The sequence below is a fragment of the Aulostomus chinensis genome, chromosome 4 (assembly GCF_037954235.1).
Source record: "Aulostomus chinensis isolate RoL2024-O1b breed Wild chromosome 4, RoL_Achi_v1.0, whole genome shotgun sequence".
In the NCBI taxonomy this organism is placed as follows: domain Eukaryota; kingdom Metazoa; phylum Chordata; class Actinopteri; order Syngnathiformes; family Aulostomidae; genus Aulostomus; species Aulostomus chinensis.
Genome location: NC_141323.1, coordinates 954,795 through 981,691, shown reverse-complemented (window position 1 = coordinate 981,691; position 26,897 = coordinate 954,795). Strand labels below are relative to the sequence as shown.

General features: G+C 38.3%; 1 protein-coding gene across 15 annotated transcripts in view; it reads left to right on the top strand.

The window, feature by feature from the left end:
• osbpl8 (oxysterol binding protein-like 8) overlaps positions 1-26,897 on the top strand; it is a 121,782-nt gene that overhangs the window by 59,769 nt on the left and 35,116 nt on the right. For 5 of the 15 annotated variants that reach the window (XM_086200967.1, XM_086200962.1, XM_086200963.1 and 2 more), the window contains one exon: positions 10,218-10,394. In XM_086200967.1, coding sequence (XP_086057093.1) covers positions 10,265-10,394 — 130 coding nt within the window. In that variant the 5' untranslated portion in view covers positions 10,218-10,264. Of the gene's footprint in view, positions 1-7,978; positions 8,016-10,217; positions 10,395-16,297; positions 20,955-26,897 lie in introns of those variants that run through there. The other 10 variants (XM_086200959.1, XM_086200955.1, XM_086200956.1 and 7 more) reach the window with 6 other exon arrangements.

The window sequence follows — 26,897 nt, the reverse complement described above, 5'->3', positions numbered from 1 at the left end:
ACTGGAAATGAGGTTTATTGGTTGGGTGATCTGAATATGAATTGGTTATCTCATGAATGTGTGTCTGTGACTAATGCCTGTTCTTTAACCCAAGTTATAACACAAAATACACGCATATGTACAAATAGTGCTGGGAAAATGACATTGACATGTATAGATCACATTTTCACTAATGCTGTTGACCTCTGCTCTAAGAGAGTGTCAGTTCCTATTGGATCACAACATAGTGGCCATTGCAAGAAAAAAAAGTAACAAAAGTGGCTCCTCAGCTGATCTATAAGAGATCATATAAGGGTTTTTGTCAAGAATCATTCTGTAAAGATGTGGGCAATATTTGTTGGTCAGAAGTATATGAGGAGAAGAATCCAGATGTGGCACTTAAAGCTTTTGAAAAGTATTTTATGAAATTATTAATAAACATGCAAAAGTGAAAAAATTTAGTGTGAAAAAATTTAGGGTGCCATGGAGTGATCAAGGTTTGAAAGAGTGCATGGTTAAAAGGGATGAAGCAAAACATGTGGCAAAGATGACTGGTAACAAAGATGGCTGGCAAATCTGCTGTAAACTGAGAAATCAAGTCACCAATATAAAGAGGAAAAACAAAAGGATGTATTTTAAGTCAAGATCAACTGAATGTAAATATGATGGGGAAAAAGCTGTGGAGCACTTTAAATGAGTTAATGGGGCGAAAGCCCAATTCATCTCTGTCATTTATTGATACTGGTGAATCAGTCTTAACAAAGCCCAGTGAAATAGCAGATTACTTCAACAGTTTTTTCATTAATAAGGTAGATAAATTGAGAAATGAAATGACATCCACAAGAAATGCATCATCATATTTTAATATAGAACGAAAGATCATGACAGATAAGAACTGTCATTTTGAGTGAAAGAGAGTTATGATTAAGCATCGATAATGACAAAGCAGCGGGTACAGATGACTTGGATGGTAAACGTCTAAAAATGGTGGCCAGTGATGTGGCAGGTCCTGTCTGCCGTATATTCAATGCCAGTATAGCAAGTGGTGTATTTCCTGTGCGGTGGAAAGAAGCTAAAGTAACTCCTCTTCCAAAAAATATGAATGAGAATTTCAGTGGAAAAACAATCGTCCGATCAATTTGTTACCAATTCTCAGCAAACTATGAGAAAAAAATTGTAACCAAGCAAATTCAAGACTTTTTTACGGTGAATAAACTGTTTTCAAACTTTCAACATGCTTACCGAGAAGGACACTCGTCTGGTTCAGCACTAACACAGATAAAAGATGATTGTCTCAGACACATCGATAATAAACAGGTAGTAGGTGCATTATTACTTGATTTTAGTGCAGTTTTGATCTTATAGACCATACCATATTACTGAATAAATTGAAATGTTACAATTTTACAAATAATTCAATTGAATGGTTTAAAAGCTATTTGTCAAACAGGAAACAGTATGTTTTTTTATAATGGAAGTTATTCTCAAGTGGGGAAGCTACAGTGTGGTGTGCCACAGGGCAGCTGCCTAGGGCCAGTTCTTTTTTCTATTTTTACCAATGACTTACCATTAGTTTTAAATCATACAACACCAGTAATGTATGCTGATGATACAACCTTATACATGCCAGCAAAATCACTTGGTTATTTAACTGAAACTATGAACTCAGAATTAGAATCTGTTTTAACATGGGTCGAACATAATAAACTGGCTTTCAATCTATTAAAAAAGAAAAGTATTGCATTTGGATCAAGATTTGCTTTGAAAGATAAACCACAATTGAATATATGTATAAAAGGAATGCAAATAGAACAGGTAGAGGAGACAAAACTGTTAGCCATTACTCTAGATAGTAGGTTAACATGGTCAAAACAGATTGACAAGACTGTTGCAGCAATGGGAAGAAGTCTGGCTGTCATTAAGAGATGCAGTAAATATATGCCACTGCAATGTATTCCCCAAATTGTGCAAACATTAGCCCTCACTCATTTGGATTATTGTCCGATGGTGTGGTCTAGTGCTGCCAAAAAGGATTTAATGAAACTTCAATTGGTCCAAAATAGAGCAGCATGTATTGCCCTGTGCTGCTCAAAAAGGACAAATACCAACAGAATGCATGCCATTTTGGGTTGGCCGTTGGTGTCATTTGTCCCTTGTGTCATTTGTCAGAGGTATCACTGTATCCAGAGTTCCGACTGTCCTGTATGGTCAGCTCAAGTTTAGCTCCAACGAACATACCTACAACACTGGACATGCTGTACAGGGACTCTTTATACTTCCAGAGTCACGATCTAATGCAATGCAACACGTCATGTACAGAGCAATGAAAGAGATGAATAGTCTACCATCACAACTCATACAAGCAAATACTAGCAAATCTGTTTTTAAAAGAAATTAAAGAAATATTACACTCAGCAGTAATCACTTTTGATCATGTCTGTCATGTTGACTGTATTGGCGAACCTAATAGAAGTTCTTATACAATGATGTATGCGAGGTAACTGATGTAATCATCTTAAATTAAGATTGATTATTGTTAGTATTATTATTACTAGTTCTTTGTTGTTTTGGGTTTTTTTTTTTTAATTGGGTGTATTTTAACTGACTTAACTTTTCTTTTCTTCTTATATTTTTGTTATCTCTTACACTCATGTAAAATGTTTTTATGTATGTATTGTACTGATTTTTTTTGCAGACCCCAGGAAGAATAGCTGCTGTTAAGGCAGTAGCTAATTGGGATCTAAATAAATAAACAAATAAACAAATTTGTAAGTCTAAGAAGGCACCACTCATCACCTTGTGGTCCAAGGGCACTAAAGGCCCCAAGTATTTCAAGCTGCTGGAACCCCAGCTACAAGTACTTAATGAGGCTGTCAATGTAGGACTCCATGACCTATTAACATTAGATGTGAGAGAAAATTCAAATGTAGTCTGTGGACCATTGAGAGAAAATCACTTGCAATCATCAAGAGTAGACAGACATGTGTAAGTAGTAGACACAACTAGCCTTGGTAAGAGAACATTATGCCTATCTTAATAATTTTAGATGGCCTACTACAAGCAAACAGTTGACAGGTTACTCTCGTATTCATAGAATTTAGATGAATAATTATCTTACCTCAATGCAACAGGTTGATTGTCGGCTATCCAACTTCCAAATGAATGTCTCCCCAAAATATTTTCTTTTTCTTTTTTCTCGGATGTTGGTGAATGATGACAGATAGTGACATAGCTCAATGACATTCAACCAGCTGATGCTGCTTTTTGGATGCATTCCATGTTTTAGAGGCATACCACATAGACCTACTGTATTTAAAGATTTTAAACACTGCTTCTTTTCTGATTCATGACACGTTTTTTTTATGCATTCTGCTGAGAAGTGGCATTGGTCACGGTTTGGAATGAAAGGAAGAAAGCAGGCTAGAATAACTCTGCCAATATTTTTTTTGTTTTCTTGTTTGTTTCTTTGGAAGATGTTAGTTAAGGTGGCAGGCATTTGTTGCTTAGGCAGCCGCCTAAGCTGTACAGTGCTGAGGGAAACCCTACCCTCTGCTTCTGTTTGTGTCTCTGCCTTGACAGAACTTTAAATATTTCTGTTCAGACTATCTACCCAATTTTTCTGTATGTCATCAGCTTTCCAACTCAGACAACAAAATCTCAACTATGGAGCAATTATTAGAAAATGGAATAAATACAAGATCACTGGCAATCTCCCTCAACCTGGGGCTCCATGCAAGATCTCACCTTGTGGGGTACAAATGATCTTAAAAACCGTGAGGAAACAGCCCAGACCTACATGGGAGGAACTGGTCAGTGACCTGAGGAAAGCAGGGACCATAGTACAAAAATAACTCACTATGTCATCATGGATTAAAATCCTGCAGTACTCGAAAGGTCCCCCTGCTTAAGCTAGCAAATGTCCAGGCCCGTCTGAAGTTGAAGAAGACCATCTGGATGATCCGGAGGGGGATTGGGGGAATGTCATGTGGTCAGATGAGACCAAAATGGAACTCTTTGGTACAAATGCCACTTGCCATGTTTGGAGGGGGAAGAATGCTGAGTTGCATCCTAAGAACACCTTACCCACTGTGAAGCATTGGGGTGGAAACATTATGTTTTGGGGCTACTTTTTTGCAAAGGGGACAGGACGACTGATCTGTCTTAAGAAAAGGATGAAAGGGGCCATGTATCGTGAGATTGTGGGCAAACGGCATCAGTGAGAGCATTGGATCTGCTGGATCATCCAGCATGACAATGATCCCAAACACCGCCCGGGGAACGAAGGAGAGGTTATGTAAAAAGCATTTCAAGATTCTGGAGTGGCCGAATAGACCTCAATCCAATAGAGAATCTCCGGAGGGAGTTGAAAGTCTGTGTTGCCCAGCAACAGCCCCAAAATATCACAGCTCTTGAGAAGATCTGCAAGGAAGAATGGGCCAAAATACCAGCGACAGTGTGTGCAAACCTGGTGAAGACCTACAGAAAACGTTTGACCTCTGTCATTGCCAACCAGGGTTACATTACAAAGAATTGAGGTGAACCTTTGATATTGATCAAATACTTATTTTCTGCACCATTATACAAATAAATTCTTTGAAAATCATACTATGTGATTTGCTGGATCTTTTTTTAACTTTGTCTCTCACAGTTGAAACGTACCAATGATTAACATTGCAGACCTCTCTCGTCTTTTTAAGTGGGACAACTTGTAGGATCGGTTGCTTCCAAATACTTTTTTGCCCCACTCTATTTAGTCATGCTGTGGAACAATTTATTTTGTGAATTACATCTCTGAATTTCAGTGGTTAATCATGACTATTAATCAAGGTATAACATATTCTGCTTGTAGGTGGTGGTTCAAATTGGAAGTACCATAAAATTATAATCAATAGCATGAGCTTTTATTTGTTGAAATCTCTGAACTTGGAAGGTGTACATCGGGGACAGGCTTTTATCTCCTTTGAGTCAAAATCCTGCTTAGCATAAATGGGAAATAATAATTGAATTGAGTGATCCAGATCATGAGAAGTTTCTTGTTTCCAGGGAGCTTTTCAAATGTATTGTACTTATAACCAGACAAAATGCGCTGTCTGCATTTTTTCCTTCTTTATGGATACTTAACCTATTCTTAGCCCTCTACTTTGGCCCTCTGTTAACCTCCCTGTCTCTTATATACTCTCATTTGTATAAGTTGGGCTTGTCTTGCATTGACAAATCAAAATATCTGCCATGAAAATAGTAAGAACTGTCTAGGAATTCTCCCAGTCATTGAGTCACGCAACCTTTATGACTGTAGGTCATTGTTTCGCAACACAGAGGGAGTGGCCATCATGAAACCATTCTGCCCCACTGTAAGACAATAAGCTCAGCCAAGATTAAATTAGACAACTACTCTGTTGATGCCACTCCAGAAAGCTTTGTTAATCGACCTCTGACGTTCGGTGACAGTTCCTTAATCCATTCCACTTATTGTTGTAAGCAGTTCTTGGAGTTGTTTATCCTCTCAGCCAGTGGTTCTAAGGGTCCTAACCAATCAGAATTGAGTGACTTGCTTTCTTATTCCTGATTAACAGTGCAATATCCAATCAGTTGAATTGTTTTGTGGCTTTCTCCCTACTGACCTGCCCATGGTTGTATTTTGTCTGCTTAAGGATTAGGGAATCCTGACTGTGACTTCACTTTCCAAGGCTACTGCACTGCAGCCCTGTGGTTTTGTGAAATTCTATTAGTTTTACCTAGATTTTCTTATGAGCAGATTGTCCTGGTGGAGAATAAGAGATTAGAAAAACTTTACGATTTATTGCCATGTAGTGGAAAGATGAATATGACTGAAAATAAATAGTTTTCAGAACTTAAATGAAAACCTTTTGATTTTTTAATTTCATTTTTAGCCAGCTGTTATGTGTTGCACACTGCGGCTGTGAGCAGAAAAAGGTGGAGGTATGTATAAATCAGGTCAGAGTTCAACACCTGACCAGTCAGTTGTTCCTGCTGCTGCACTGTAGATTGGACATAAAAATGGATTCATGTTTTTGGAACTGACTTCCACACTAGATTTAGTTCTCACCATTGAAATTGTCTTCAGTTTTCAGGAAAACTTCGCCACTTTGTAAAAGCATTTGAGTACATATTTACACCATTTCATCTCAGTCTTTTCTAAGGACAAATTCCTATTAAGAACCAGTGGGAGATACATATTTCAGATTTCAAAGTTGGCTACTTTGAGGCCTCTTCAGAGCCTGAACCTTTTTCACTTTTGCTTGAGACTGAATCTCTCCGCAATGCAGCCCCCAAGCAATTTTGTGTGTACTTGTGATTGGACATAAAAATGGATTCATGTTTTTTATAAAATATATTTCAATAATATATTATCATATAATTGAAATGGATGGTGCAACTGTTACATTAGAGATGAAATGAATTGTGATATGAAATATTTCAGGCAATAAATAAAATAACACACATTGATGATAATCTAAATTATCAGTTTGTTTCAACATTTCGGCTGCCACCATCTTTTTCTCAGTTCAAGCAACAGCACAACTCTGACTTTTTAACCCAGATTGTGGTCGAATATGGAATTGATTGACAACATCTTCCTCTACCTTTTGACCTACATGACTGAAAACACAGACAGCGCCCCTCTGTCATTAAAACCCACATTGTTATTTTCACATAGCAGCCACAACGCCACGATGCGATAACATGGATGTGTCTGAAGCTCAGATTGATGGCACAGCTCATTACATACATGTTTTTCAAAAAGGAATATATAAAAAGTGATAAGTGTATATAGACTTTAATTTTCTTCATGTCTCATTAATTTACTACTTTTTCAAAATGTCATATTCTCAAGTTCAAAATTTCACTTGATGTCATTACTCAATGCTTTTATGTATTTGCACATTTTTTGTGCTGTAATTTTTTTGGATATAATAAAAAATGTTAACTCTTAGCTGTGGTGGCATGGCTTGATGGTATCCATCTAGCAACTGAAGGGTCGCTGGTTTGAACCTCACTTCTCCTGATGACCACACTGAAGTATCTTTGAGGTACAGACTGAACCCGTAATTGCTCCTGATGGCCCTGCGATAGACTGGTGACCCTTCCAGGTTTCCCAATGTCAGCTGGGATTGGCTCCAGCATCTCTCACAATACAGAATCAAGACTCTTAATGTTAGACTGCTTATTTCATTTTTGCCAAAGTCTACTCCTATATATAGGTCTATTGTCTGCAAGGTCACAACAAGCACATTTCCTCAACTTTGCATTTAGTTGTGATGCACGTATCCCTGGGTATGAACTAGTTTATGCCAAGAAACAGGAGAATTCCAACTTCCCAAGCATAGTCTGAGAGCCAGCATCTTGAACAATCCCCAAATGTCGGTGCTGTTTGTAATGGGTACTTTTCTTTTTTATTAGTCCTTTAATATTATCCATACCCACCTTTCACAGTTGCCATCTTTCTCAGTTCAGCTATGATTGATCTTTGTTGTTTCAGTTTAATACATTGTTTATGGTGTTGAAAATCATTCCGGATTACACCTGTATAACTATTGCACCAGGATAATATCCGAGTCTTCTGTCTAATGGCAGTCCATTCATTCCTCCCCTGTCTGCCTTCCCTCCCATTGCCCTCATCTGTTACCAGTTTTGTGTCAAGTTGTGTCCTTTGTTAACATTTTGGTTAAACTAATGTCAATTTTTTCTTTGTTTTTTTGTCTCTGTGTTTGTTTGTTTTGCTCTCATCCTGTATGGCTGCGTCTTGTCCTGCTGCTGATGCTGCTGCCCACTATCGCCTCGCCACTCCTGCTGCACGCAAATCCACCTCTGCCAACATCTGGTCAACAACACGTGGTGGATGCCCCCTCCCTAATCTTTAATCTAAACCTCTGACACACTTCTCCCACAATCTCTCACTCTCAAATACACCCTTCTATGATTTTTTTTTCTACCCCTCTTGTACTTTTCTTCTGCCTCCACCCCTCTGCCCTGCTAGCACCATGCAGAGCTGAGAGATCACCATGCTACCTCCGGTAAGCCAGTGACCTTTCAGAAGAAAGGGTAGGGGTAGGGCACTCAATCAGGGAAAGGGCCAGGCCTGGTATTTATGGGCACTGGGAACATGAATATTTACGTTTTCCTCATTTTCATCTGACAAATGTTTTTTTGTGTGCTTTTAAATTGTATTTTGCAGTGGTAATGTGTATGTAAAGTGCTCCAAACTATATGAATATTTACTATTTTAAGATCTAGACTTGCACATTAATCCCCTAAACAAAAGTCTACACGCATTGATATTACAAACCATTAGTTTCAGCCAATGTGTTTTCTCTTGGGGACAGTATATATACTCAGTTTTTTTTTTTTTCCCAGTTAGTTTAAGCCACTTGCCTTACCTACAGCCTTCATTGTAACCTTTTGCCTGTCTGGAAAGTGTTTTATCATGTAGACATATTCACAGGAGCTGCATGCACACAACACAAAAATATCTAAAAGTAATTTTAAATCTAAATTTATATTGTATAAATGATACATTTTGAAAATATGAAATTTTAGTCACTGGGTTCATCGGGTCATGAAAATCCTCAAAATACCATGGAATTTGAAAATGGCAATTTTTGGGCTTGGAAGAGTTTATGAAAAATAATTAAAGCCAGAACATTTTGGAAAAAGTCATAGAAAATTTAAGAAATCTTTTATTATAAGACTATTTGTGGTTCATTTAACATAAACTGGAAAAAATCTCTCAAGTGAAATTTATTTACCTTACATGTGTATGTATCGGATCACATGGTTTGTTAAATACACAGTGATAAATTTGACATGGATTCTTCAGTTGTTGTATTTTTATGTGTAAACAGACATTTTATGGTCAGGAAAATTTTCCCCAAAGGTTTGGAAAACTTAAGGACATTTATTTGTTAGTAGCATGGACCAGTTGACAAAATCCAGGGTTTAGTTTGTGTGACAGATTGAAGGTCATGAGCTTTTGGTTCACTTCTCTATGTTTTTTTGCTTTTTTTAACGCTCTGAAATTACCGTTTATCAACACTAGATCACAGAGCCTCATAATCCAACATTTACAGTATTTTGAAATTCTATTTTTCCAAAGGATGTTTCATTCGTCATGGTCAAATTGAAGGAATGAGGCCATTTGACATTTTGCACATCACTACAATTATAACAAGATAATATTTGCAAAAAGAAATACTTGTTTGCAAACTAGATTTAATGTGCGCAAACAAAATAGTAATTTTGTGAAAAATATGATAGTGTAGATAAAACAAATTCATGTTGTGTTGAAAGAAATGTATATTGGCAAGTAATATTTTTGATTTTGCAACCAGGTTGTTTGTCAACAGATATTGTCACTGTGTTTCCATCACCATCATCGAATTTGAATTTGAAGTTCTGATCCTAATAGTTGCTTTGAAAACTGAATATGTAAAGGGTTATTTGACATGAGTGAATATGGAACTGACTTCCACACTAGATTTAGTTCTCACCATTGAAATTGTCTTCAGTTTTCAGGAAAACTTCGCCACTTTGTAAAAGCATTTGAGTACATATTTACACCATTTCATCTCAGTCTTTTCTAAGGACAAATTCCTATTAAAAACCAGTGGGAGATACATATTTCAGATTTCAAAGTTGGCTACTTTGAGGCCTCTTCAGAGCCTGAACCTTTTTCACTTTTGCTTAAGACTGAATCTCTCCCCAATGCAGCCCCCAAGCAATTTTGTGTGTACTTCTGCCTCTTTAGTTAAATACAGCATAAAAAATCTCCTAGATTACACTAACTTCTATTGCCAGAGCCAGTTAATGAGAATGTCACAAAAATCTGTTCTCAGCTCACTATCATGACACTTGCTCTTTGAGCTGTTATTGTCACACAAGGGGGGCTAGGCACGATAGTAACCAGGGACTGTAAGTTACTTTTTAATCGCACATTTTTGTTTCAGTAAAGACAAATGAGGTGCCTTCAATAGCAGCAGCTAAATCAGATGATGGTCAAGTTCACCTTAACTCATCAGAACAAATTTCATACCGTGAATGTTATGTTTTAATCCAGAAAAGTGTTATGAAACAAAATGCTGTACCTACATGTGCCACAAAAAGGCTGTCTGGAAACACGGCCCATCTCTTATGTCCTTCCTTGTCATCCCCCAGCCCCTTGCAATTTCCTGCCAACTTTATCTTTTACTGTCCACATTTCTCTCTTTCTGTGTGTGTAGCTACTGTAGTGTGCGGTGATGACACCGTCCTTCTGACCCCAGGCAGGATGAGCCAGCGGCCGGCCAAAGAGCGGGACAAGGAGAGGGAGAAGGAGAAGGAGGCAGGCCTCCAAACGCCCAACAGGGAACATGTAGCCACGCCGTCTACCCTCAGCCCGGGGGTCAGCTACAGCCATGGTATGCTTGAAATTCTTTCATGCTACAGTTTACCAAAAGTGGGAAGCCTGTATGATGAGTATTTGCAGTACAACTGTTTTTTGTCAGATTCGATTGGTGCTTGAGTAGCAATCACCAAAGGCCCCCATACCATGATATCACAATAGTTGAATTATATTTTGCAATAGGCTGTAGTTAATTTATTAATATTTTTGATATATTGCAGATTGATCCCTATCTCATAGTATTTTATTGAGCTTCAATGAATTCTTGCAGATGAAAATACAGTCACAAGACCTTTAAATAATGATAATGTCGCATGACATACACATACTAAGTTTCTCTCTCATAGCCACTTTCTTTGAGGGAAGGATCGAAATTACACATTTCGAAGATGTAAATGAAGCTTACACATGTCTATAAGTCTCTCGGTTGCTGTCTCTCTTGCTCTCTTTAACGACAACTTTGAAAGGCAGATGGCCACCCATGAGCCCAGGTCTGCTCAACATTTGTGCCTGTTAAAAGGTAGTTTTTCCTTGTCTGCAGTCATGGAAGTGCTTCTCATTATCACGAGGGTAAGTGGGGAGACAGGACCCAAGTGCAGACGGTAGGAGTTCAGAAAGTATTTTAATGATCAAAAGGCAAAGTAACAACTCAAGGCATACAAAGTTCCATGGAAGAAAACAAAGTATCGAACAAAGGGGTCAACAGGCCTAAGTCCAGGACGAGTACAAAGTAACAACAAAACCAATATGAAACAAAACTGAAAACTAAACTTACTGGACACACTGAGGAGCTGGGAACATGATGTGGTAGCGTGACATGACGATGACAAAACCAAGCACAAACACAATGATCTGACCAGAGGCAATGTGAAGCAAAGAGGTTAAATACACTGGGGTGAAATTAGACACACAGGTGGTGTGATGAACAGAGGTGAGACACATGAGGTAATCATGGGAGAGAGCACAGGAAGACAGGACACTACAAAGTAAAACAGGAACACGAGACAAGGATCATGACAGTCATGGGGAATTGTTGGTTCTCTGTATAATATTTAACACGAAATTGTGAAATAAATGCCTGTGAATTATTTGCATTGAAAATATTCAGATCAGCAGCTGTGCAGCTTTGCAATATTGTGGCATTTGTAAAAGTAATTTGCATGCATGCACGAGTTCATTTGCCAGGTACATTTTACACCATCCATTGAAGAGGAACAGCCGAAAAAAGTGGTTTGCATGTATTGGCATCTCTTGCCGGGGAGGATCACCTCCAGCTGTTGTGATGTACGTGTCCTTATTTGGATATCATTCTCAGAGTTTAAGGCAATTTTTCAAGATAAACATTGGACTACAGACATGCACAAAACTCACTTAAGCGACTCTTCAAAACCTGTAGTGCCCCTTCCCCTTTCCCGCAAATTTTAGTTTTTAGACATGATGGACAATAAATGAGAAGAGCAAAGAAACATTCATCTCTGAATTTCTTCCTATCTCTATGTGCATGTGATGCTAAGACTCCATGATGCACGGTCTCAAGTAGGCTGGTGGTCTTTCTCTGTCTCCAGCATGGACCTTGTCCACCTTAGACAACCAGCACTTTCAAGTGGGAAGGAAGTATTTGTAGGCTTCATCAAGGTAAATACAGTGAAAAGCTGTATGTAACAGCATGAATTCTGCAGCAATTCTTGGAGGCTGAAGATAATTCTTATTCATGTATAAATCATTAATATGTTGATGTATCATGCTAAAAATTTGTGTACACAAACCTTTAACCAAATGTATGTGTGAAAATGACTGCCCTGCAGCAGCAGCAGGCTGCCTTCATATCTGAGGAGCTTTTTTGCTTCGTAATACTGACGTTCTGTATGAAAGAACTCAAGACTGAAACAAATGTTCAAAGAAATATATTGACATGCAAATCAATATCAATTATATGAATAAATCACACTAGGTGCATAAACACCTTAACTTCACCACAGCGAAAGCCAGTCTGCTATTAAAAGCCTCTGGAGAAGGAAGTAGATATTTGGGCAAGTAGAATGCCATTGAATTTGAGAGATGACCTTTATAACTATATTGTTTCATACATTACCCTGTGGCAGCGATTAGATTAAAAAGCCTCATAAATTGTTTGAGAGATAACATTTAATCCAGTAAATATCTTTCGCCTCACATCCATTGAACAATCCCTTAAACATGATTGGTCAGTACTATACTGACTAGTAATGGAAACAAGAAAGTTTGTGATCCCAAAGTCTTGCCTCTGTGCTGACAGATATCCCATTCCCATGCTAAATCTGTTCACAGTGATGAGCCCATCGGCTTTTATTATTGTAATTGTATTGTGTTGTAATTGTAATGTATTGTAATCTCTTTAAATTTCCTCATAATTCTAATTTTATGTGATGAGAATGGAGACAGCTGTCTGATAATAAAAAGGTCAACAGATGGACCACTACAGCAAGCCACTAAATTCCCACGCTGCATATTTAAAATAAACAGACCAGGACACACACTTATACTCACGCCAATATACTGTCCATTTTCTTTTATTAAAGCATTTGAAGAGGTTTTTTTTGGCAAGTGGTGACAATAAACATTTTCCTGCTCAAGGAGTTGTTAGGTGTTGTTATCTTTGCCAGACTGTTAGGGTGGAGAAACAAAGACACACCTGAGGAATGCTTTTCAGCCTGCCTTTCTTCTGTCTGATATTTTGTTGGAACCATAATGCAGTAGAGTGATTGGTTTCTTTTTTATTATCGTAACAAACTTTTAAATGATACATGTGGTAGAGATTGAATATGATGAGGATGTTTCCCAAATTCAAATTTGTTGTCACCCATGAATTATTGTGCCACTTGTGTGCCCTACAAGTCAAAGTATGTTTTAGTGTTAGCTGCCTGATCTACTGTCTTTTTTAATGTGGATTTTTTTTTAACAAGGCCATGTTACCCAACATGCCACTGTTGGTGTTTTATAAAAGCCTATGAGCTCCCCCTGTTGAGCTCAGAAGCTGTAAAATACAATCTGGCTGTCAGGTTGCAGATAGTAACACATTTTGGACAACTTACTGGAAGCCCCTAAAGCACAAGTAAACAAATCTTAAGAGTATTGAGAGCAAAACTCAAAGGTAGGTTTGGTGAGAATTCTCACTCCTTTTACTGCATTACCTTGTTCTTGTGTCAGAGCGCCCTCCTGTGGATTCTCTGCTGTTGTTAGAGTAGTGCTTGTGACGGCAAAGCTCCAGCTTCTGAAAGATTGACATCTTGTTTTAAGGCATTATGGAGAGATATTATGCATAAATATTCAGAAAGAGAAGATGAAAATTGTGCACCACCTTAGCTGCATTTAAAAAAATAATAATGGCCAGTTAGGTTGAGAAAAGAAAACCTCAAAATTGTGTTTTATTTTTGATGTATGTATTGCACATTAGTACTGAAATTGGGCTTGCCATAAACAATATTTAAAAGCATAAATAATAATCAGGATCTCTTAAAGGGATATTTTACACCACTTCTTCATAATACCTGGCTGATATTCTATTCTTTCTTGGAGAAGTAATATGAACATGTGAGTGGTAATACCTGTGTGTTTGTGTGTGTGAGAGAGATCAAATATCTGTTTTTTTTTTCTCCTGTTAGGATGGCTGTAAGCCTACTCCTACCACGAGAGGGAGCATGTTTAACAGAATTTTAAATGACTTCATCTACATTGGCCTACAAACAGTATGCTGTAACATATGAAATTATCTGTAAAAGTTTAGATACAGACATTTATAACGTTAAGGTGTGTCTGTGTTCTCTCTCAAACAAATACTACATTTTTTTTTATTACATAAATTTAGTTAGATATGGCAAGGCAAGGCAATTCTATTTGTCGAGCCTGGTTTCACAAACAGTTTGTCTCAAAGGGCTTCACATGGCATCATAACAACATCCTCTGCCCTTAGACCCTCACATTGACTGAGGAAAAACTCCATGGAAAATCCTTTTAACAGGGAAAAAACTGAGAAACCTCAGGATGAGCAACAGAGGAGGGATCCCTCACCCAGGACGGACAGACGTGCAGTAGATGTTGTTACAGACAACTTTATGACACAGAATGTGGGAAACATGGAAATGTTAACAACAGTTGAAGAAGGAAGCTTCTGGTAGGCAAGGGAGGCAGGGAGAGCGGGCCAGCTTAATGGGAGGACTGGATGGCAGACTGGTTCATGGGTGGGGAGCGCAGGCTGGTTTAACAGCAGCGGAAAAGGGGGGGGGTAGAGGGGCGATGAAGGCGGTGGTTGGTGCAGAGATGGAGCTCCAGTGGGTCTGTGGAAATACAGAGAGAGTGCTAGACACCAAGGCCAAACTACAAAGTGCAACAGATAATGATAATGACAGTTCGAAATGTGCGGAGAGGAGAGGAGAGGAGAAGAAAGGAGGGAAGAGAAGAGGAGAGGCCCCAGCTGTCTAGGCCTGTAGCAGCATATCTATAAAATGGTTCAGAGCTACCTTTAACAGCCCTAATTAAAAGCTCTGTCATATGATGGCAGAGACATAAAATAACAAAAACATAAAAAACAGAAGAAAAAAGAAAAAAAATTTAGTTGTTCCTAGTGATCATACTCATGAAATAAGGAAGCAAAAATACATGATTAAAACTACCCCTTGTAGTATTCATTCATAATTCTATATGTAGTTTAACCCAAATTTATCCAGCGTCCTAGCCCACATATAGAGTAAATGGTCATACACTGACATGACTCCACATGGTCTTTGACAGCTCATGGACAGTTGCTTGAGATGGCTTCCATATGTCAAATTTACTGCCTTAATATCTATGTAGGACCTGGCTTGATGCATCATGGATGTGACACATTTCTTTAAGATATACAGAGACACAGATTATTCAGAGTTTGAGAGAATTGTGTAAGTTTAGTGAAAATTCACACCTGAAGTGTTAGTATCATTAGATGCCTCTCTCTTTTTCTGTTTCATGTCTCATTTAGCTTCTTCATGCTTCTCAATAAACAACAGACCAAATTAACAAGGATTGATTCTCATGACATTTGCTTGACGGCGGCACAGTGGTGCAGTGGTTAGCACTGTCGCCTTACAGCGAGAAGGTACCGGCTCAGGCACGGGATCTCTCTGTGTGGTTTATTTAGAGTATCCAATCAGCCTAGTCCCCATTTGCATGTTCTGCCTGCGTGGGTTCTCACCTGGTACTCCCGGCTTCCTCCCACAGTCCAAAGACATGCAAATGGAGACTAGGCTGATTGGATACTCTAAATGCACCATACTGTAGGTGTGGCTATGAGTGGTGGTCTGTCTTTATGTGTTGACCCTGCGATGGACTGCCGATCTGTCCAGGGTAAACCCCGCCTCTCACCAGAAGGATGCTGGGATTGGCTCCAGTGTCCCCGCGACCCTTAACAGGATAAGCAGTAGAAAATGGATGGATGGATGGATGGATAGATGACAGGAATTTGCTTAATTTTGCTCAAGGAGTGAAAACAGCTGGTGGCTGTGCAGTTTCAGTGTGTTTGGACCACTGCACTGAATGTGCTGCATGATGACAGTTAACTCAGTGCATGCTGAAAGCCTAATCTGGGAATTCTTCTGACATGAGTCAGTACATTATTAGGCTAAATGACTTACATGTATAACAATTAGGCTATCAAATATCAAGTGAAGATTCACACATTTTTTTAAAGACACATTATATGTTTAAATACATATGCCAGTTCAAGTACTGGAGTTGTGCATTTTGTTATATTCCTTTTCTTTGTTATGAATATAATGCACAAAAATAGATATGAAAACATGTTTAACCCCTTTGAACAATAAGCAATTATGGCCAATTTTAAACAGCCACAAAAAGTAATCACTTTCAAATGTCATTGCTTTACTGTGAACTGTTCTTATCTGAAGTTGTATTAGTAACCAGGTCATCTACAGTCACAAGATCTGAAGTTTATCAGCCATCAAATGTTTATTGTAAGAAAAATTGGCAGTTGGTTGTTGCCAGTTTCACACAGCACCAGATGCACATCTTTTTTATCAGTGTTTATGTTCGTAATTTACAAAGTGTCTATGCTTGCACTGGAATAAACAAATGTAAAATTTATGAGACCACTATAATCACTATATTTACTTTGGATTAAAATGAGTATGTGTAATGTGAAAGGTCACTTCTTTCTGCAGAACCTGTCTTGCCCTCTAGAGACTTTTAGACTCCTTCAGCTCATTGTTTTGGTTTTCTGGCCCACAGTTATAATAAGTTGTTTGTTAGATATGTTGTGTTTTGGATTTTAGTGGCAATGTGTTTTCCAAGAGAAAACAATCTACTTTCATTATGAATTACTGACAACAAAAATATACTCAGGAGGTTGTTTGAAAATTTGTTTTGAAGTTGTGGTCAATTTCAGTTTCTTCCAGGGATTTTGAAGTATAAAGAACATCTACTGTCCTAGTCAATGAGAATGAAAAGTGAGAATGACACAGGTGAGAGATTAAAAACAGCAAAATGGGAGGAGGCTAAGAAAATACTTGTAAGGAAAGCAATGTAAATGGAGGTTAGAGAAAGAAAGCAAGGCAGTGTAAGAGAAAGAGAGCAGTTGGGGTCAACATGGATTTAAGATCAGCCTCTGGGATTATGCCCTGTCAGACGGGGTTAACAACATGGTGGTGGAGGGCTGGTCTTATCTGCACCTGCAGCCACTGCCAATCCAGTGTTCCTCCTTCCGCCTACACCCTCGTCCAATGAGTGACTTAACCCTGGGAGGCCTGAACACTAAGACGGAGAAGGCTTGACAGTATAGATATGAACTGTTGATAAGGTAGAGGCAGTGTGAGTAAAGGAGGACAAGGTGCTGTGATGGGAAATATTCCGGCCTCAGGGACTGGGCTCTGCTCGGATGGCCTGAGGCAGTCTGGATCTAAAACTTGGATGTTATGAGTATGATTTTGGAGATTAGACTGCTCTCAGCAGTTGACCTAAAGACAATTCCTTTAAGTTTTAGGCTGCCATAAAGCAAGGTACAGTATAAAGTAGCAGTCAACAACAAAGTCAGTCTTTCTGCTAAAGCTTTTTGGCAGTCCAGTTTCTGCTGGTTTATGTGATACCCAACCTACAGCGATGTCAAATTGAGTGGCTCTCTTTGGGTTGTGTTGCTTTGTTATGTGGACCTTCATGTTTTAGGGGGCTCTCATGAGGACAGAATGAAGACCACACCAACACAGAATGAATTAAGTTCACCGAAGTTGTCATGCACAGAGAAATGCCTCTTCAAAGAGCTTGACTATCCTTCTGGTCAGTGGAGGAGTGCAAGATGCCTGCAGGGCAGTGTTCAAAAAGCTTCTTTGTTCCAAAGCTAATCCCGGGCTTACAGGGTCTCCTTGCAGCCTTTATGTAAGACTAGTGATGTTAGTCTGGATGTGACTGCATGTCTGTAGTATAGCTCCTACTTGCTCTACATTAAACCAGGTGAAATTTAGCTCATTAGTTGAAGAGTTTTTGGATGTTGACCTTACTCACTTACTGAAAATTGGTACCATTTATACATGCCAACATTGAACGTGCATTGACTTTTTCTTCTTATAATCGAAATCTTATTTCACTGTGAACTAATCTTGACACCACACCTGCATCTAGTTGAACCCAGACACTTACAACTGCTCAATACTCCTCACTTGTCAAATCTAGCTTGTTTTCTGCAGCTTTCTATTCTGTGGCCAAATGTGTGAATAAAAGCTGCAGTAATAAACAAACTAGTCTAACAAAAGAATTGAACCAACTGTATGATCAAATCAAAATCCTTCATTTCTGTATTGTCTTTTTAAGAGTGTTTTGATAAGGGTGAAATAACTGAAAAAAGCTACATAAAGAAAAAATTACAGAAGATTTTGAAAATTCAAAAAAAACTTAAATATTACAAATTCTTCTGCAATGTCAAAACAGTGTATCTTTAGGTACATGTCATGTCTGTTATGATGAATACCCTTAACAGATATAGTGTACTTACTGTAAAAGGTAAATTCCTGAAAACAGCTGTGAGAAGAATAATACAATTTTTTATTAAAAATATGGTCTTTTAAGTGCAGCTTTATTTTACATATTCACTGCAACTCAATATTGGCTCCAAATTTCAGCTATCAACATCTCTTTTTCTGCCCAAAAAATTATATATCTCCCCAATAGATAACCAGTATTAACCCTAACCCTAACTCTAACCAACCACTGAGCATAACTATGATGAAGAAGTACAAATATTTTATTATCTAGAACCACTCTTAATCTCCTTGAAATAACTTGAAATACTGGCTCAGATATCGACTGCACTTTGCAAAGGTTTCTCAAATGTCTCTTCGGTGCTCTTCAGACATTGACTTTTCCTCTGCTAGCAGTTTAATTAGGTGTTGGCTTGATGCCAATAGATTTTTTTTGGGAGGGGCTGAAATTTTTAAAAATGCAGGTCAGCAGTAAGGGAGCTAGTCGATTGTGGATAGATCAATGGCAACACAGCACACAATGTGCCTCACAACTTAGGTTTCAAGATGAGGCTCAAGTCCTGGCATATTCTTTTCATTTACAGAACTAGTAACCATCCAACTTTTTATGGAATCATTTTTCATTCTTGGAATGCATAAGAACACGTTATTTTTCTCAGACTTCATTGCAGTAGTTAATTCAGGTTTCCATTTCTCTCTGCAAAGTAAAAATATGTTGTTACTTGATCTTTGAAAGAAAAAACATTTTATTGCATGGAATTAAACATAATGACTGAATATTAGAGTTATTTTGTTTTGTTTTTTGCCAGGTCTGAGCCACTTAATCTCCAACCTAAATTGCTATATCATAAAGATAACATCTTCTAGGTATTTCTGTCTGCCAGTTTTGTGGGTCAGCAATGTTTCACTAACTGTAGTCAGTAGATATGCATCTTAATGCTGCATTTGTTGACCCAACCCCACCACACAGAAGTCTTATTCATCTGACAGTTAAATGTCTCAACTGTGAATCTCCTTCTATTAAAGATGAAGATAATACATAAACCATTTATCATGGTAATGGTATACATCTACTTTTTTGAATTTAGAAAAAGGCAGTCATCTAAGCTTTGGTGTGATCAACTGCTTCATTCTGTCCTCATTGGACCTCATTGTATAATAGGTGATGATTCTCAAAGCTTACAGTATGATTATTTTTGCATAGCAGTCAATGTCTGGTAAACTGCATTATTTGAATGATGGGGGAAATGAAGTAGAGGGTTATTTAAAAGTGAAAGAATGTACGTATAGTTGTCTCAACTGCTATAAAGTCTTCACTGTCTTCACTGCTATAAAGAATAGAAATAAATGTAAAGTAGTGGTGTCATATCTCTGCACCAACAATGTATTATCAGAAATATAAAAAAAAAAATTCTGGCTCTACTTTTTCATTCCTGTTGGTATTTCCATTATGATACTACACACTGAAAAATTGAGGTATATGAAGAGTTGTGTACTCAAAGCTAACCTTTTGAAAATGTTCCCTCAAAAGTACAATATTGGTCTTCAAAAAGAAGTGCCCTCACTGAAGGGTTCATGGTTCCCCCTCAGCATCAAGCATTTATAATGTTTTGGGTATATACTAGTACTGTACCTCTGTTTTTGAGTGTGTACTGAGAACCTTCAATGATAGTAGTCCAACTTGACAACCAAGGTTAAACAGCAGCAGCAGCTTGAACATCTAAATTAGCTTATTGCTGTTTTCCTGATCGTTTACAGTAGCAATAGCTGTAAAAGCTGTAATGATAGCACCCAGCAGAGAGAAACATGACACTGCATTTTTACCATGTTAGAAAAGTGGATGTCCACACTAAATTCCTCTGGAGCAGTTATTAGAAAGCATTAATAAGTTCCATGGACATCATAAACCTACCGACCCTATGACTAATGCATTGAAATAAGGTTTGAAACATTTAAGTGGTGTCCTTTTAATCTAAAAAGATGAAGCAAAAATATAGTGAGAGATAGGTAGAGCAGAAGAGAAAGATGAGGTGTGGAACATCAGGGCTATTTTCAAGCTGAGATGCATCTCTCCTACCCATCCGGAGTAGAGGGAGTAGGAGGGGCCCAGCTTATTCGTTATTAAGTACTTACAGGCTGCTGCTTTCATACCCACTCACAGAGCAGCGAGAGAGTGTGTGTGTGTGTGAGGGAGAAAGGGAGCAGTCAGCTGAAGGAAGCCTAGAGGAAAGCAGCATACTGCATTGTTCCAGTGCCTGCTATCTCAGCTACTGTGGTGTGCTGGTCTATTCGCTTGGCTCACTAGCTGCCTGGGACGGATCAGACGGTTTCCCAACTCCCCTTTGACCCTCTACCCTTGAGTTTTCTTACCACTCCCATTCCCTTCCCTTCCTCCCACCTACTCACCGAGGAATCACCCACTGGCCCAATGATGAAGGAGGAGGGCCTGCTGAGTCGTCGCCGTTTCTCCACATGCGGTGGCGCAGCATCTTTGCGACCTCCACACCCGGATGGACGCAAACTCATCCGCAATGCTTCCTTCGGGGGCTATAATGAGTTGTCACCCATTTCACTGCCAGGTGGGTGTGCGAGTGTGTGGAGACAATGTTTGTTCGTGCTTTTTACTGCCTAGTGTTGGCCATCCCATTAGGAGAACCTTTGGAGTGGCAAGTAGTGATTTTGAAAGCCCACTTTGTCAGCATAATGTTGTAAGATTTACAGAAAAAAGGGTGCTGTATCTGCTGTCCAGGCAGTTTCAAGATGTAGTTGGTTTGCTCTGTCAGTCTAAAATGTGCTAAACTTGTTGCATTTTCCCATTAGTTCAGTTATTTTGTTTTTTGTTGTTATTTTTTTAAACCAGGCAAACTTAAAGGAACACTAAAAGCCATGTGAAAGTCTACTCTCTAGTCAGTATTGTATTTGTATTTGTGTTTGGGGCCAGAACATAAAAAGAAGACTGCAATGAACACAGACTGACCTGCTTCATAGCAATAGCTATGTGATTAGATATTACAAATTAATAGATTTTCCAAAATCAGGTCATCAATATCACAGTTGGTAAGTGCTTTTTGTTGTTGTTTTGTTGGGTCAATCTACGGGTCAATTTTTGTCCTCAGATTTTTTTGTCCCACTATCTGTATCAGTAAGTCTTTTTTTTTTAATTTATTTTTTGTAAAAAGAACACACAAAGAAGTGTGTTAGAACACATAGGTCCCTGTCTACATGATCGATGGCATTAGGTTGTTGGTTTATGGCACTTTGTGTACTGTGCATTTGGAGTGTGTTCAGTTTCATTTTGGTATTTTAAGGGCATGTATTCAGAGTGCAAACGACATCACATGGTGCAAAATGGCAGTCATTAATCACCTAATTATTCATAGGTGTGTTCCTGGCATGAAATCATCCAAACCAATCAGAGTGCCGTGTGGCATTCCCTTTAAAGCCCAGGTTGTACCTGGACTTAACATGTTACTATTTCAGTGGCACAAGTGTTTCAACCTGAGAGGAGTGCTTCTCATCTGAAGAAATGGACCTCCTTGCGCATAAGGTGGAGGAGCTAGTTCACATCTTACAATGATATATCAGAGCAGCAGACATCCACTGAAGCCACTGGAGTTGAAGCAGGCCTGGAAGGAGGTAGCGGCCAGGGCTTCATACTTAAAGCCATTCACACAATTGCTTGATTGAATGCCTGCTTGCACCATGTTAAAAATATGGCCCCTAGTCTACGGAACAGCAGTCAGGTCAAGGCCAGTTTGTGAACGTTGGGTGAGTAAGCCATCGTCTCTTAGCCAGTTGCAAACTGTCGGTGTAGAGATTCTCCCATTTTTGAAACCTCGTCCTTGATCTGTACAAGTCGGTCAGTGGCAGTCATGCACATGCTGCAGACAAGATCCTGAACTTGTATCATGAGATGTCCAGTGTGAGCATGATGCCAAACTGCTGGAACCCAATTTCTTATATGGCTTATGGTTTACAAATGAATGTTTACAGTTTAAGCAATTTACTGAATTGATATGCTTGTGTCCAACAGACAGACTGACCACTCCCTGTTGACCTGTGAAATTTGTGGCATTGAGAATTTGGGGTGACCTTCATTGACTACATCAAAAGGAACACCTGTGTAGTGATCATGGCTTTTGATCAGCATTTCACTAAAACACACACCATGGTTCTGTGTAGTTCTGACTTCAATATTGATTACTCCGAAGATAACTGGGGTATACAAGGAATGAAATCATCAACTACACTGCTGGTCCAATTGCAGAATGACTCTTTGAGAGTTTACTGCCAAATAGAACTCACTAAATATAAAACCACCAAGTATACAAGTCCAAATAGGGCTCACTTGTTTTGAGAAAGGCTCCTTCTTGTCCAGCTAGCTGCTGATTTTGTTCATCTGCAACCCAGCATGCAAAGCCGACTAGGCTAGAGTAGTTGAATCAGATTGATGTCTGATAACATTCCAGACACATATGACCCATTCCAGAAATTGCTCGTAACCAGACCAACATCGTTTCCTTTCAAATGCTAATATATACTTTGGTCCACAGCTGAGTACATTTGCTGTGTTTTTAGTCATCTCTGGATCAGATTCTATTGTGGTCATAAAAAATCGTAAATGACCCAAAGCAACAATTCAACTAACCAACAGTTGCCTGCTAGTTTGTTAATTACTGTTGGCTGATAGAGTTTTACTAGCTTTTTTTTTAGTGCTGGATAACAGAGATATTGAACAAATATTACAAAATTACAATGCAGTCATCGCCAAAAATACATGTTCTCTTGATCTATTGGGCATTATTACTGCAAAAAAATGAACCTCAGTCTTCTTATTTGTTCAGTTGTACAAAAAGGTTAAAAACAAAAGATGTATTTTGATATCTGGGGGACAATCTATTTCTATTCCAGTTAGACTACATTTTTGTTTCCCCTAGCCAAAATGGTATGGAGCCAAGATGAGGTTGGCTCATCTACTGTACATTATATTAGTTAAGGTTGGGTCAGGCAGACAGGGTTTTGAATGCTTTAACCCAGTCATAGCTGTGAGATGTTTGGATTTTCCTCTCTTCTTCACATAAAACCAATGACTATTTATGATCAGGGTTGTTAGAACTTAAACAGGCTCAGCTCAGCTTGCTTGCTTTTACTCAGGTTCCAATGATACCTCGATAAGAGCGCAGTGATAATCCTCTAGAAGTACACCTAATCCCTGAATTTTTGGGATTAAATCAGTTTAGTGTTCATTTGTAAAATCACAGCTGCTGTGTTCCTCCATTTCTTTGTCCTGGTGGCAGCCCTTTGCGTTTTAAGAGAATGGATGCTCTCAGTTTCACCTTCACAAATGACTGCTTTTTTAACCTTTCACTATCCTGAAAGCGCTGACTGTGCACAAATACTCTTTTGCTGCTTCACACTTAAGCCAAACAATACAAACCCTCTCTTCTGTTGTAACTGAGTAGCTAAGTCAGTTTTATATCCTGCTCAAGCACATTTCAAAAGTTATGGTTATGGTCATGGTTTCATCAGTCTTTCTCTACACAGACCTTTTCTCATCTGAGTACTCAGTCGACCACGAAATATTTGTTCTTTACACTAACACATCCTCCAGCACTACAAATAATTTGAGCTGCTACGACATAGTCTGAGTCACAGTGTTTCTCTCCATCACCTCTCAGCCTCAGCTCAATTGTTCCTTCTTTTAGATGCTCTGTCAGCAGGCGCCATCTTCAACAGACACTGCAGGAGACAGCTGGTCCAGACGGATTGCACTTACTCACTCAAAGTGTTTTTATGCCTGCTTTTACTCTTTATACCTACCTCTTTGTTTTTACGTTACCCTAGGCTAGACTTTCTCATTGCTGACCTGATTTTGCAAACTCCGACATAGCTTTTACATATTCATTAGTAGAATTCGTAATTGTGTCTGATGTAAAATAAACGAATAAATAAAGTACTGCTCACGGAAGGTTTTGATTAATTTTCATTTGCATCCAGGCACTGTACCTCTTGGTTATAATCAACTGTCAGTTATTGTTTGGAACCATCTCCACTTTCAATATAGCTTCAGCTATAATGCTACTATGATCAAAATCATTTGGTGACATGGCTGTGTTAGGATACTAATGAGACCAGCAGACTCATTGCCTCTTTGTAGAATGTGTATGAACACATAAAATAAAGAGTAACCCAAACAATTTTAACAGATTAAAGGTATTTTTTTCCTCAAAACCTACACAGGTATAAAAGACATGCTATGTCATCGACCATAAATAGGACACAAAACAGAGGCCACCATAATACAACTGGCCTGTCCTCACAATTCTCTTTATGTGTCATATTTTTGTGTCATCAGGCTGCTTTTGTGCAGATGGAGTCTAAGTACAACCCTTTTAATGGGGATTGGGCCACAGCCTGGCAATTTGTTTACGCATCCCTCGGAAACAGGTTTAAAGGAACAAGTAAAGGCACAGGATTTGCTTCAGCTGCTTTGAAAATAAATTTTGTACTTATATGATAACCCATAAACATGCTTAATTCAACAACACAGAAACATAAAATTACACAGATTCATAAAATACTATTTTTTTGGTTTATGAAAGTTTTCTTGTTAAATAGTTATTATTAAGTTTGTGGATGCAGGCTTATTTTGAACTGTGCAATCTAACTGCAGATTAACTGCAAGGAAAATTGATTCTGAGGTTGCAAATGGACCCTTTATATGGCTATTAAGAGTGAGAAATGTTGGACCCTTGTAGTCCTTAATTAGTTTCAAACTGTGGCTCATCTTAAGGTCAGCATGGCCTGGCAATGCTCAATGGTGGAACATTAAGTGATGACTCGGATCATAGAGTTCAGCTAAATTAAACTAGATTATGAGGGAAGAGATGCACTACATTAATAAAGCACTGAGATGTCAAGTGAAATGGAATGGAGGGATTTGAAGGGGAAACAGTATTTGCAATGTTTAGAAATCTTTTACATAAAGATCAGTTCAGTGAAAACATTCTGAAGGAGCCTTATTAGGTCTAAGAAAAGAAACCTCAGGATTTCATTGGTTAACTCACACTGGACTTGAAGGCTTAGCCTTTCTAAACTGAGATATATTCGAGAATACGACAGTCTGGTTTTACGTTCTTACAGGTTTTTGCCCTACAAACACTGCTCCAATGATTGAAGTAACCACTAGTAACTTCATAGATGTGGCTCAAAAGTTGCTTATCACCATAGACAGCGATTGTTGCTGTGGCTGAGGTGGTTTACTGTGCAGGAGTGAGGCACATGGCTTCATTCAAAATATTGTGATGCACATTCATGTGGGACTTCTATTAACACATCTATGTTTCCTAAAACATGTATAATTTGCAGTGAAAGTTACAGACATGGCAGAAAGCTTTGCATTGGATTGAGATCACAGAATATTTTGGTCAGATGAGCATATTTAACACCCAACTAGAAGACTTCCACTTGAATAATTTTTGTTGTGTTTAAATGGGTGACCAAAATTGGAAAAAAATGAATTAAAAAAAAAAAAGATTTTATTTGGTCCTTTTATTGTATGTCTGATACACAAATGTTTGTTTTTTGTTTGTTTGTTTTTTTTACGCCACAGCAGGCTGGGCATAGATGTATGTTTGACAGAATAATGAAAACTTCATTTACTGAATTACTACAGTGCTCGTTTACTTATACCCTTACTGTGAAAATGATGTAAGGTTTACTGTTGAAATGTAGTCTTTAATCAAAGTGGTCATAGGTTTATGTCAAGCAGTTTCTTTTTTTATTCTATGAAAGTGGATACCTGTCCATTCCCTGTAACAAGGAGATGCTTGGTATGATGTCTTGGTGACTTGCAGCCCAAACAGCCAAGTTTCTTTTTGATATTGACATAGGTTACAGCTATGTATGCTGGTCTTTCCTTATCTTTTTGTGCACCAGGCCATTGTTGCAAATTGGAAAGCATCAGAGAATGCTTAATGGTTGGTTTAATGGACTGTGTAAAAGGTGGACTGGGTACCGGCAAGGATCTCACAATATGATGCATATGATGATACATGGGTCATGATCCCAATGTATCATGATATATTGTGATATAATAAGATAATTATTGTCATCCCTACATAAATAATAGAGCTGAAAATACACCTTGCTGTCTAATGTACATCACATCTGATTAATCAAAGAAAAAATTAAGTTGAAACTATTTCATTCTAAATTTCCATCCAAATTATTAGGATGGCATTTGTAAAGCTGCACAGTTGTGCACTGTTACTGAACACAATAAATGTTGCTGCTATGAAAAATAAACTTCATTGAAACTCTTGTCATTGACTGAACAGTAATACACTGAAATATAGCTTCCATATTATACATGGATCAGAATTCTACTTAATCACGATATATTGTGAAACAGTATAGATACTTGAGGCTAGAATGTGGTCACAGTGTTTATGAAAATGAAAAGCACAATATATTTATGTATTGATTTTATTGCACCCTAGCATAAATGCATAAATTACATC